Source organism: Theobroma umbraticum, unplaced genomic scaffold, assembly GCF_002168275.2.
Source record: "Theobroma umbraticum cultivar Fairchild unplaced genomic scaffold, ASM216827v3 scaffold_55.0, whole genome shotgun sequence".
Lineage (NCBI taxonomy): Eukaryota > Viridiplantae > Streptophyta > Magnoliopsida > Malvales > Malvaceae > Theobroma > Theobroma umbraticum.
In genome coordinates this window covers 1,983,747-1,996,816 of record NW_018397270.1, presented here as the reverse complement: position 1 = coordinate 1,996,816, position 13,070 = coordinate 1,983,747, and the positions used below count along the sequence as shown (strand labels likewise).

At 32.0% G+C, this 13,070-nt stretch overlaps 1 protein-coding gene across 1 annotated transcript; it reads right to left on the bottom strand.

Annotated features, from left to right (window-relative positions):
• Window positions 1-8,505: 8,505 nt before the first annotated feature.
• LOC149526538 (uncharacterized) lies at window positions 8,506-9,159 on the bottom strand. Its single transcript, XM_089785283.1, has 2 exons — window positions 9,065-9,159; window positions 8,506-8,806 (listed from the first exon to the last, which is right to left on the bottom strand). The coding sequence occupies exons 1-2, from the start codon at window positions 9,157-9,159 to the stop codon at window positions 8,506-8,508; spliced, it is 396 nt and encodes a 131-aa protein (XP_089641409.1).
• Between the last annotated feature and the right edge of the window lie 3,911 nt (window positions 9,160-13,070).

Here is a 13,070-nt window from a genome sequence, read left to right as displayed (position 1 = left end):
AGGATTAAGGGTAATTTGAATATTTTAAAATAAAGATAATCAATCATGGAACGCATGAAACACAAACTTCAAGAAAACATGTATGTTCATTAAAAAGAAATTTCCCACCAATATCATAATAATTTGCATAAGAAAAATCTATAAACATTGATTTCAAAAATGGAAATCAATAAAGTTTCAAAACATTAAAGGCAAATAATACATTGCAATCAAAAAGGAAAATGACAAAAAACCTTTACAAAATCTGTTGATAGCTTATCTCAATGTTGAATCATAAATCATAGGAGTTGTTGCCAAATAATAAACACAAACACAAAAGACATTGAACTGAAAATTCATGTTAGAGGCATTATTTGTGTCACCAAGACATTTAATCAAAATAGGATTCTAGCAGACATTGTGAATGTTATCTGACTAAGGAATAGTATCATATTTTCCATCCATGTTAAAACAAATGGTTCTATATAGCACATTTGGACTATTGATACATATGCAATATAATTACTGTATGTGAGACAAACAAAATGTTTGGATATGATATGCAAAACAATTTGCATATCAAAAGCATAAAGACGTTTTACAAATACAAAAGATACAATCGAATGATTAAATAAAGCATGAAACAAACATATCTAAAAAAAGCAAACAATTAAATTTAAAAGTCAACGTGGTTACTTTTATAAGGCAAAATGATCAATTTTGGATAAAATCTAGTGCCAAAGTTAAGTTCACTTGAATAAGCAATTGCTTTATCCAAGTTCGCTATAGAAGAAAAATGAGAAATAAATTAATGACAAAACACATAAAAATTAAGAAGGCATAATAGATAAACCAAATCAATAATAATTGCTGTGCAAAAGAACACCATCCCATGTTGCCATTCAATATCGTAATAACCACATTGACAATAACAAACCAACGGCTACCCTAAACCCAATCTAATACATTTTAATGTACTTTATTTAAAAATTTCTTTCATCAAATATCTCCACACATGTATAACACAAGCAAAATAAAATTTGTACCTATAAAAAGAAAATGTGTTTCTATTTATTTATTTGTATGCACCAATTTAGTTAAGTCATTAATCATACTATTATATTTATATGCTTACAGATTAAAAAGTTATATGCATAAATAAAAAATGTGCATTAGCCATCATTGAAGAAAATAAAAAATATTGGTTAGTGACAATGTCCATGTCTCATGATGTCCATTCACACTTAATTTGGCAAATAAATTGTTTCTACTCCGTCAATGTTTATCACATCTATCCAAAGGTTCGCTTTTCTATTGGCTTTCAAAATTAAAACATGTTCACACTTACATAGATAAATTCTTCTAACTTGATAATTCAAAATTCTTACACAGTCGACTTCACTAAATCAACAATTTCCATTTATTAGATCACATAGATAAACCCACAACAAATATTTTTTATTTATGAAAAACCTTGAATTGACAATGAAACTAATTACAAAACCTACTAATATTGAAAAAGAAAAAAACAAAAAAAAAGACAAATATGACAAATAAAGAATAACAAAGGAAATAATGAAAATAAGAATGCAATAAATGTTACAAACCAAACTAATCTATCTACAACTATGACTTAAAACACACACTAAAGGGAAAACTATGTGAAACAGAACTAAATCACCCAAGAGAAAAGAAGCAACGTCCACCTCTAAAACATAAAACTAATAAGATAAACATACAAATGGTGGACAACTTAAGATATAGAGGAGCAAGGAGAGAAAGAAACGAATCCTGTAAATGGGGTTCTTGTAATGAGAATAGGAAGTGTTGCAAACAAGTAAGGGAAGTACCAGAGGTGACAGAGAGGAAGATTGGAATAGTTCCTGAAGCACTAAATGTTGTGGTAGGTGGAAGAGAATAAGAAGAAAATAAGTGTTTTGAGTGAAAATGGGCTAAGGAGAAAAACAATGAGTCTGAGTCCAGTAGTTCTGAAAGTCTCCTTTTTGAGTTGTGAAGGCTCTATATATATAATGTCAAAAATAAAAGTTATAAGAAAAAGTTTTAATACACATAATGAATGATATCATTAAGGAGAGTTTTAATATTAGGTAACCGTTACTGAGAGTTAATGTTGAATAATGGTTAAAAACTTATTATATGACCATTGAAATAATTATATTTAATAAAACTTGTTCTCAAGTAGGAGCTAATAAAGAAAAGATATACGTGAACAAGTACAAGAGAGGAAGCTATACATGAACAGGTACAAGAGAAAAAGTTGTACGTAAACAAGTATAAGAGAACAAGAAAAAAGTAAAAAACACTTGTACTCCAGGAAAAGGTTAAGAGAGATCTCTTAACTACCTCCATATCTGAACCATCAAGCCAAACTCTCTGAAACATCTTAATACGAAAGCAACTTATAAATCCTGCCACCCATTCCGGATTACTTTCACTGTTATCTGTATGAAATTGTTACTTTATACAAAATAGTTATTCTACTTGTATTAATTGTTCTACATAGAGTAATGCTCTACTTATTATAGTTGTTCTGCGTGAAGTAGCGCTTCCCTTATAATGGTTGTTCTCATTATTCTTTATATAATGTTATGCGATAAAATAATTTTTTAGAGAATAAGTATTAACCAAAATCGACTATCTACATTTTACCTCATGTATAAGAATTCATTGTTAAAATTAATTCTTATGTATTAATTTAAAAAGTTTTATTTTGTACTATAACGTATTATACTTTATCACTTTGAGTAATAATGCCATTTGAGCAATATCACCTTAGACAGTAACACCCTAGCCACTAATGCTTTAGGTAATAACATATTACTGTTTTGTGTAAGATGTAATGTCAATATTTTTTTTGTAATATTTGATTGATTACGTAATAATTTTCCATATAAATAAGATTTTCAAGATATATTTTTTTGTAGTATTTGATTGATTACATAATAATAATTTTTCATATAAATAAGATTTTCAAGATACAAATAATAATAGTCAATCTTTTTCATAAAAAACCCTGATTCTTTGTGCTTTATAAATATGAAACTACTATGAACAGTTTTCTACATTCAGATTCAAAGTAAAGCAAAATAAAATTCAGAACAAAATTGGTTCTTTTGAGAAAAATTCAGCAAGTAAGTTTTTCTTCTTCTTATAATTTCTTGTTTGATTTGTTCTCTTTTTTTTTTCAAGAAAAATGAATTTCTTTTACTTGTCGCCCCCTGCATGAATATTTTTTAATTAAAATACAAGAGAAAAAAATTATGTATGAGATGATTATATATATATATATATACATTGAAACAAATAAATAAATTATTTGGTTGTAGAACAAAAATCACAACGCAAAAATATTTATATTTCAAAGGAAAAAAAACTGTTGAGTTTTTTATTTATGCAAGTTGCAGTTTTTAGTTTTTTATACAAAAAAAGACAGTTTTTTTTTTGTTTGTAGCAAAAGGTGTAAGTCGTAATTATTTTTTTTAAATTGTGCCTCTATTATATTATTCTATTTTTTTTAGTGAAGCTCGCGGCGCTTTGTCGCAAGCTTTTTTTAGTGTGGTGAGCTTTTTTTGAATGAAGCTCACGGCACATGCCGTGAGCCTTTTTAAGTAAAGTGCCGCGAGCTTCTTTTCTTTTTACTTTATAATTATTATATATATTTTTAAATATTATGTATATATTATTTTTATTTGTTTTATTATTATTTTTATTTGTTTTATTATTATTTTTTTAGTTTTATTCATTGATTTTATTATATATTAATAATATGTCATTTTGTTATTTCATTTTGTTATGTTTTATTATTATTATATATATTTTTTAATTGACAAATATATAAATAATAAAGTTTATTGCACATGAATACTTATCTATTTTCTTATGATCATGTTTGTAGGCTTTTTTTCCATCTTCCCTTATGCTTAGGATGCGTTTTCCTCCGAAGATCCATTATGGTGAGCTTGGAAAAGCTGCAACAAGGAAGAAGACCACTGCACATAAAAGAAAGAATAATGATTCCAAATTAGTTGCTCCTAAGAAAATTAGAGTAGGAAAGAGTGGTGAAGTTTCTTTTATCCCTAAAATTAGGAAGATAAAATTATTAAAGAACAAGGAGAAGATTGTTGACAAACATCCTCTGGGCCTGTTGGATATGATTGGGATCGTCTATGCTCAGAAACACCTCATCATAAAAGAAGTGGTATTCTAGGACTATCTATTATGAAGTTCAGATTTGAACGTGGTGAGTTTCCCCTTTCTGCTACTAAGTTAGGCTATAATTCTCAATTTGTTTATGGTTGGGATGAGTGAGTAAATAAGGTGTTAAAGAATCCTATTTATGTTAAACTTCTCTCGTTTGTTGGGATACTTGATGCTATACGTATCGCTTCTAAGCTCAATATTCCTAAAGAAAAGAGGATGGATGTATGGCATGCTATTTTTGCAAGGTGGAGCACTTTTTCTCATACTATGATTACAGCATGGGAGGAATTTACCTTCACTTTGGAAGATGTCTGTGTTCTCTTGGAACTTCCTTGTATAGGAAAGCATGATTTTTACTCTATTAAACTTTCTAAAGAAGAGGTATGTATTCGAGACTTTTTCTTTGATCTCTTTAAAAGTTCGAGTAAAACTTCGAAGGTTGCACGATTCTCCAACTGGATAGAGATTTTTTATAAAAAATTCAATACTAAATGAATTGAAATTGGTTCTCTTGAGTACCCAGACCATAAGCATGAGTAAGTAGCTTTAGTAATTTTTTGGTTAGCACGACACATATTCCTAAGGTGTCCATATCATGGTATTTCTTCAGTAGTTGTTCTTTTAGCAATAAAAATTGTTACTGGAATACGTTTTCCTCTTGCTCCACTTTATTTAGGATCTCTATATAAGAGATTAGACTTGTACCAACTAAAAACTGTTGAGTTAGCTGGGCGTTACAGAGTTTTGACTTATGTGAATGCTTCCTTCATTCAGATGTACTTATAGGAAAGGTTTGGTACTTGCGCTCCTATGCCTAATGCATATCCTTTTGCATCTTTTTCTGTGATTAATCCTTTATTCAGAAACAACTATAGAGCTTAGGCATGGCATGATCGACTACCAAGAGGTAATGTTCTTGAAGTGATGCATGTTACAAAAGAATTCAATCCCAGATCTTATGTGCAGCCTATAAATGGATTTGGTGATCTGGCAATTTATTATGACCTTTATCCTGTACAGTCTAGAAGAATGAGCTTACAAGGTGTCAACTTTTATATATGGGTTCATAGCTCCTAATTGCCTTCTACGATTGAGAGTTCTAGTGCTAGTGGAGATAGAAACTTTGTTCTGTCGAAGTGTATTCTCCTTATAGAGTGGCACGTCAATTTGGATTTGACCAACCAGCTCCACCTAACTTTTTTCATCTATTAGCTTTTCTTCTTGTGTTTTTTCATTTCTCACGAGAAGACTTCTACTCCATTCAGATAAACTTAAGAATTGTACTATCCTACCTTTTGATAGAGTTGGTATCCATACTTCTGGATGGTTTGCTTATTGGAGAGAGTGTCTTAAAGCATGAAAATTTTTTATTGTGCCATTAACTAATCCTATAGCTCATCTTTACACTCATCATGTGAGGAATAATGATATACCTTGTGCTTGATTCATCTTAAAAAAAAGAAATGTATAACTAAAGAAGAAGATACTGCACCTTGTGTTTCTACTCGTCCAACAAAAGGTAAACACGTCTATCAAAAAGTAAGTTTATTTTTTTTACATTTTTTTATTTTTTTATTTTATTTTTTTATAAATAAATTTTTATATTTTCTCATTTATTTTATTTAAGGAGAATCAACTACACGAATAGAACCTAATTTAGTTGAAGAGGAAGAAACTTCTAAAGTAGAGATTGAGGAAGAATCATGTAACTCTGAATGTAGTGATGAATCTGATGATGAATCAGTTGATGTTGATAATGTTGAAGTTGAGAGTGAGTTAACTCCTTTTGAAGATTTCATTGATTTGGATGTTCTATTTCCAAATCATGTTCAGAGCTCCACTATGAACCAGGTATAAACATATCACTAATTGATTTTGTTCCATTTTTTTTCTTTTTGAAATTAAGATTGTTCTTACTCTTCAGGCTATTCGAGACGAGGTTGTTCCTGACACTGAGACTATTTTGCCGTTGAAGTTGTTCTTGAGGCTACTTCAAATGTTGAGGTTATTTATGCTGTTGGAGTTGATACTGATGGTGCTAAAGCTACTCTAATTAATCCTTATGCTAATGGTGCTAGAGCTACTCTATTAATCCTCATGCTTCCTCCTCCCAGGTTCCAGAACACAGAGATGCCGGTAGTGCTTTTAGCACTCAAGTAGCACATACTGAACAAAGTGGTAAGAAAGTTGTCTTTCATGGTTTTCAAGTTTCATTAGAGTACGTGGAATACTTGGAGCATGTTTTCAACATAGAGGGAGAGTTTTGGAGTACTTCCTTTATGAAGAATATAGACGTCATTTGCTTAATGATGGAAGTGTTGGATAGAGCTTTAGCCATTTTCCATGCTCCATTAATGAATACTTCTTCAAAGGAATTGCAACAGATGTTACAGGATATTGATGATGCTTGTAACTTTGGATTCAAGCTTGACTGCCTCAGTGATTATAGATCTAAAGCCAAGAATTTCCTCAATAAGTCTTTTTTAGAAAATGAGCTAAAAGATATTGCAGCCAAGATAGCTTCCCTGAAAGAATGTGAAACTGAAGTACGAGAACAATTAAATATATTTACTAATAATAACTCTTCGTTATGGAGCATGTAATTGGCTAGTCTTTTGCTTTTCCTTTATTATTTTTTTTTGAAAACTCATTCGAGCTAGTACTTCACTATTAATATGTCATATTTCTTTTTCTTTTGCAATAATAATAATAATGTTATACACTTGTTGCGTACTTATTCACATTTCATATTATTGTATGTGGCCAAAGGATAACTCTCAACTTTTCATCAAGGAGACTAACTCTAACTTGATATGAAAGAGATTATTTCATTCTTTTAAATAAGCAAGCGTAAGAGCTGCGACCAATTTATGAGTATTAACCTAAGGCCAAAGATGAGCGATGAAGCTTGCGATCAATAACATAATATCATTACAGCCAAATCATGAGTGATAAAGCTAGTGGCTGAAACGTTAATGATAAATTATGGTCAAAGATTGAGCGATATAGCTTGCAACTAATAATATAATATCATTACAGCCAAATCATGAGAGATAAAGCTAGTGGCTGAAACGTTAATGATAAATTATGGTCAAAGATTGAGCGATATAGCTTGCAACTAATAATATAATATCATTACAGCCAAATCATGAGAGATAAAGCTAGTGGCTGAAATGTTAATGATAAATTATGGTCAAAGATTGAGCAATATAGCTTACGACCAATAATATAATATAATTGCAGCCAAGATATAAGCAATGAAGCTAGCAGTTAAAATAGTAAAACTCAACAAATATAAAGGCGGTGATGCTGCGGCTATAATGCTTTTCATTACGAAGAAGTAAAACATGTATTTTGTATATAACAAAGAGTGGAGTTAGAATCTCATACATGATATTTCTTTATATATTGAAAATTGATTGGAGTAGTGATGGCATTGTTTTTGGGATTTATTAATTTGCAATATCCACTCTCATTCACCTCGTGGACAATATATGGTCCTTCCCATTTTGGACTGAATTTAGAAGTTGGGGTTCCTCTTGTAATATGTTTAGCTACACAAAGTACTAGATCACCCTTTTCAAAATTTCTCTTTTTCAATAGCTTGTCATAAGCTCTACTCAACCTCCTTTGATAAACTGATAAGTTCTTCTTTGCTTTATCTCTTCTTTCCTCTAGCGCTTCCAATTCTAACATCCGTAAACTATCATTATCCAATTCAGCATCTAAAGCTAATCTTGTAGATGGAGCTAGAATTTTCGCAGGTAGTACAGCCTCTCTCCCATATATTAGTGAAAAAGGATTTGCTTTAGTAGGTCCATACTTGGAAGTCCTATATGCCCATAATGCTACTGGAAGTGCATCATGCCACATCTTTGGTTTTTCATGCACCATTTTACTAAGCATTTTAAGTAAAGTCTTATTAGTAGCTTTAGCTTGACTATTTCCTTTCGGGTAGTAAAGAGTAGACTTCACATGATCCACATTGTAAAGGGTAAGTAATTCCTTTACGCTAGCATTAATGAATGGAGTACCATTATTTGAAAGAATACGTCTAGGTATGCCAAACCTGCAAATGATGTTTTCCTTGATAAAATTTGCCACCGCTGGACCAGTCGCATTTTTCAAAGAAATAGCTTTCATAGTAAAGCACTCTATTGCTGTTAATATCCAAGTATATCATTTAGAAGGAGGATTGATAGGTCCAATCAAATCAAATGCCCAAGTATGGAATGTCCAAGGAGTAGTGATGCTATGAAGTTATACAATTAGAGCATGTATAGCATTCCCATAAATCTGACACGGCTAGCACTTCCTTGCATAATTCACTGCATCCACTTCCATAGTAGGCCAATGATACCCAAGATCCAAAAGCTTCTGATAAAGCTTCCTTCCACATTTATGTTCTGCACTGCTACTTGCATGCATTTCTTCTAACAATGGATTTACATCAGCTGGGAAAACACATTTCAATGGTGTTCTTGAAAATGAGAGTCTAAACAAATCATTTCCTTTGAGGAAGAAACATTGAGCTTTTCTCTTTAGTTTTCTTGCATCTTGAAAGTTAGCTGGTAAAATTCCATCTTGGAGAAAATCAATATATGGCCTACGCTAATCACCAGCACTTCCCACAAAATTGCATTCTTGTACATCTAATGGTTTAGAACATTTGGGTCTAATGGAAGAGCCTTTCCATTAAATCCTAATAGCCTTTAATGGAGTATATCCAACACTTTAGAGATTTTGAAACTATCTTCCAAGATCAACAAGAGTAACCTTCTCTTGAGTAAAGAAGAACTCTTCCCCAAACATCCTACACATCTGATTCTAAGATTGAACAGACTTAGGAGTGAGGTTAACGTACCATGTATAAGCCTTCTTAGTGAGAGACTTGGAGAACTCCTTCAACTCCAAGTCATCATCCAATTCAGCAACTCCAAGAGTCTCCACAAATTTCATGACATATTCGCGTGCATCTCTAGTCTTTCCATTGAATTGTTTGAACTTGGGGGGCTAGTATAGTCTTTAAGGTATGGCTTTGCTGCTACATTGGCAGGGTAAGGTAACTTAAGATCAAACTTAGAAAAATTCAAGCTTTTGTTTTTTTGATCTAATAGCCTTTGGAGCTCTTCCATTGTCACAAATCCTTGAGTAGGAACAGGTGGGATTATCGCAGTAGAGGTAGTTTCTAAGGTAACTGCAGTAGTAGTGTTGGTAGGATTAGGATTTGTAGTGACTACTACATCAGTGGCACTTTCTGTATTTCCTCCATTCCCTTCAATGTTTGTAACTATATGAGTGACTCCCTCAGGTGTACTCTCATTAAGGTTCACAGGCAGGGCTTGAGAAGTGGAGATAGTAACAGACGCGAGTTGAGATATAGTGTCCATCATTCGCTTATGATTGTCATCTAATGTTTGCATCCTCTCTTGAGAAGCTTGGATCATTCTTATTAGATCCTGAATGTAAGAAGGAACAAGTGCATCTTGGTTGCTAGTGGAACTTTCCATCTTTTTTGATAACAAGAAATTGTAACAGTAAAAGCCTTACTTAATGCAATCACTCCTCCCCAGTGGAGTCGCTAAAATGTAAATGGGGTTCTTGTGTTGAAAAGAAAAAGTGTTACAAACAAGTAAAGGAAGTACTGGAGGTGACGGAGAGGAAGATTAGAGCAGTTCCTAAAGCACTAAATGTCGTGGCAGGTGGAAGAGAATAAGAATAAGTGTTTTAAGTGAGAATATTCTAAGGAGAAAAGCTATGAGTCCGAGTCCAGTAGTTCTAAAAGTTCCCTTTTTGAGTTCTGAAGGCTATATATATATAGTGTCAAAAATAACAATTACAAGAAAAGGTTTTAATACATATAATGAATGATATCATTAAGGAGAGTTTTAATGTTAGGTATCCGTTACTGAGAGTTAATGTTGAATAACGGTTAAAAACTTATTATGTGACCATTGAAATAATTATATTTAATAAGACTTGTTCTTGAGTAGGAGCTAATAAAGATAAACTGTACATGAACAAGTACAAGAGAGGAAGTTGTACATGAACAAGTACAAGAGAAAAAGTTGTATGTGAACAAGTATAAGAGAATAAGAAAAAAGCAAAAAATATTTGTACTTTAGGAAAAGGTTAAGAGAGACCTCTTAGCTACTTTCATATTTGAGCCACTAAGCCAAACTCTTCGAAACATCCCAATACGAAAGTAACCCATAAACCTTGCCACCTATTCCGGATTACTTTCACTATCATCTGTGTGAAATTATTATTTTGTACAAAATAGTTGTTCTACTTGTGTTAATTATTCCACATGGAGTAATACTCCACTTATTCTAGTTGTTCTGCGTGAAGTAGTACTTCACTTATAATGGTTGTTCTCATTATTCTTTATATAATGTTAAGTAATAAAATAATTTTTTAGAGAATAAGTATTAACCAAAATTGACTATCTACAAATCAAAACTAAACCTAGAAGCAAAATCGTTCTAAGAAAAAAATTGAGACTGAAAAACACTACAAGGAAGGTTTCAAAACCCAAACAACACCCAACAATGATCATAGAAAACCAATGATGGACATCAAGAAGACAGCTTGAAGAACCCACACATGGAAACCGTTTCAAGCAAGCCACATTTCTCAATCGTACAACTTCCAACGGCTAGCTCCAAATCCCAATAAACCAAAACACACTCACTTGACTCTATAAATAAGTATGCAAACAGAGGAAAGTCATGAAGGTAAGAAAAGCTAAGGGAAAAATAAAAGAACGCGGGCATGCGACCCACCCAAGGTGGCCCGAAGCCAAAATCCATTTGTAACATGAACAAACCTAAGGAAAAAATCCTCCTGGGAACGCCAAATGTCAAACAAATAGGGTGCCACTTGTCAACCTCTAAGGTGAATAAGAATATATATATATATAATATTTACCGATTTATTAATCTATGTATGTATTTTGTTGTAACAAAAAGACATAAGAATAAATATGCAAAAGAGTTGTGAAGAATTATTGTAGTATAATTTAAAAGTTTAATAGTGTGTCTAGATAGTAATGATAATACATATGAGTACTTATCTTGTTGTTGGCTTTCATACGTGCAGGAATCTTTGGTCTTCTTTTCCATAAATAAAACCTGTTTTACGTCAACGGTCTATTATGGTGATCCTAACAAAGCTACTTTTAGGAAGTAAAGGAAAGAACTATTATGGCTTATCCTTTTAAGAGATTGCGAGTAGGGAATATTGGTAAAGTTCCCCTTATGCTTGAAAATTGAGAGGATGACATCATTAGGTAATAGGGAGAGGATTGTTTTTGCAAAGAATTACGTGTAAGGCAAGTGGATGAGCATTTGTGTGAGACTATTGGATATTATTGGAATTGAATTTGGATTGAAGTCGTTCTAAATAAAAGGTGTTCCATCCCAAGATCATTCATGTTGAAGTTTAAATTTGGGCATGGTGAATTCATATTTTTTGTTACTAAGTTTGGTTTCAACTCACAATAGGACTAAGGTTGGGACAAAGTGTTGAAAAACTCTACTCATGTGATTACATTTACCAACACAAGAGTACTTGATGTTGAAAGGCGACTTGGTCATTTTACCAAGGAGACAATACTCACACATTCTATTAGATTCATAATTATATAGATCGATATAACCTTGTTTGTTTAACTTGGTTACACTAGTCTCATTGATGTGTCCAAGCTTATAATGGTAGATGTAAGATAGTTTTGGATCATCTTTATTTGTTTTGGTGACCTCTATATCGAGTTTGGGTCTTTTAGGATCAAGAATATAGAGACCATTTGAATGTTTCCCTACACCGTAGTGCATTTGTCCTTTAGAGAAAAAACAATAATTGCCCTTAATGCTAAATTCAAAATCATCATATAGTGCCATGTATGACATAGAGATGATGTTTCAAGATATGGAAGGAACATAGTAGCATTCTCTTAATTCCAAGATTAACCTAGAAGGTAAAAGTATGGTAACTGTCCCTACAATTAATGCAGCAACCTTTGCTTCATTCCTTACTCTTAAGACCACTTCTCCCTTTGTTCATATTTTAATTGTTTCTAGCACTTTTATGTCATTACATAAGTGTGACCCACATCTAGTATCTAATGCCCATGATGATGGTTCAATGATAAACAAATTTACTTCAATCATATATGGTCAAATGTGAAACTTTTACAAGCTTTTCATTCTTTGACCTTGTCAAGAAAGTTAGCATATATCCCTTAATTACATTTATTCTTAATAAATATTTGAGAACATTTTTCAACTTGATATACCAGTCCAAACATTTTGGCCTAGATTTCATGATGGCATCAAATATGCCTCGAAAAGTGATGTATATTCGCATTTTAACAACCTAGAAGTTTAAAGAACATTTATGAGTAATCATGTGTTATACTCAATTAAGATGAGATAGTAACTTTTAAATTGATTGTTCTCATTATTTTCTTTAAGATGATAACCCTCTATAATATCTCGAGAGATCTCTACAAGGATTGTCTTAGTGGGTTAGGATTTCTATCTATTCTAATCATGACTTTGAATGTGCTCAATTAACCATGATAGGTGGATTAGGTAGGTAATTAAGCTTACTAATTGTATCTCTATACAATTCATAGATCAGCTAGGTGACAACACACTGCCTAAACATATCATCTATGTTTCGTGTAGCCATTGCCTCTAGTTTCCATAATAATCCAATTTCCAAGGATTTGGGTTTTAAAAAACTAGTTGAGTAAGAGTCACCAATAGCTCAAATATACTCATGTAAAAGTGTGACCTTGAGTGTGTTCAACAAGTTTCTGATTAAAAGAACAGTTGGATTACCTTGTTATATGGTGGAAGGTAACT

Excerpts from the sequence above, each read along its gene's own strand:
- LOC149526538 (XM_089785283.1), bottom strand. The coding sequence starts at position 9,159 with ATGAAATTTGTGGAGACTCTTGGAGTTGCTGAATTGGATGATGACTTG. Across the intron at positions 8,807-9,064 it reads ACTAAGAAGGCTTATACATG|GCCATATATTGATTTTCTCC; the intron begins GTACGTTAACCT and ends TGATTAGCGTAG.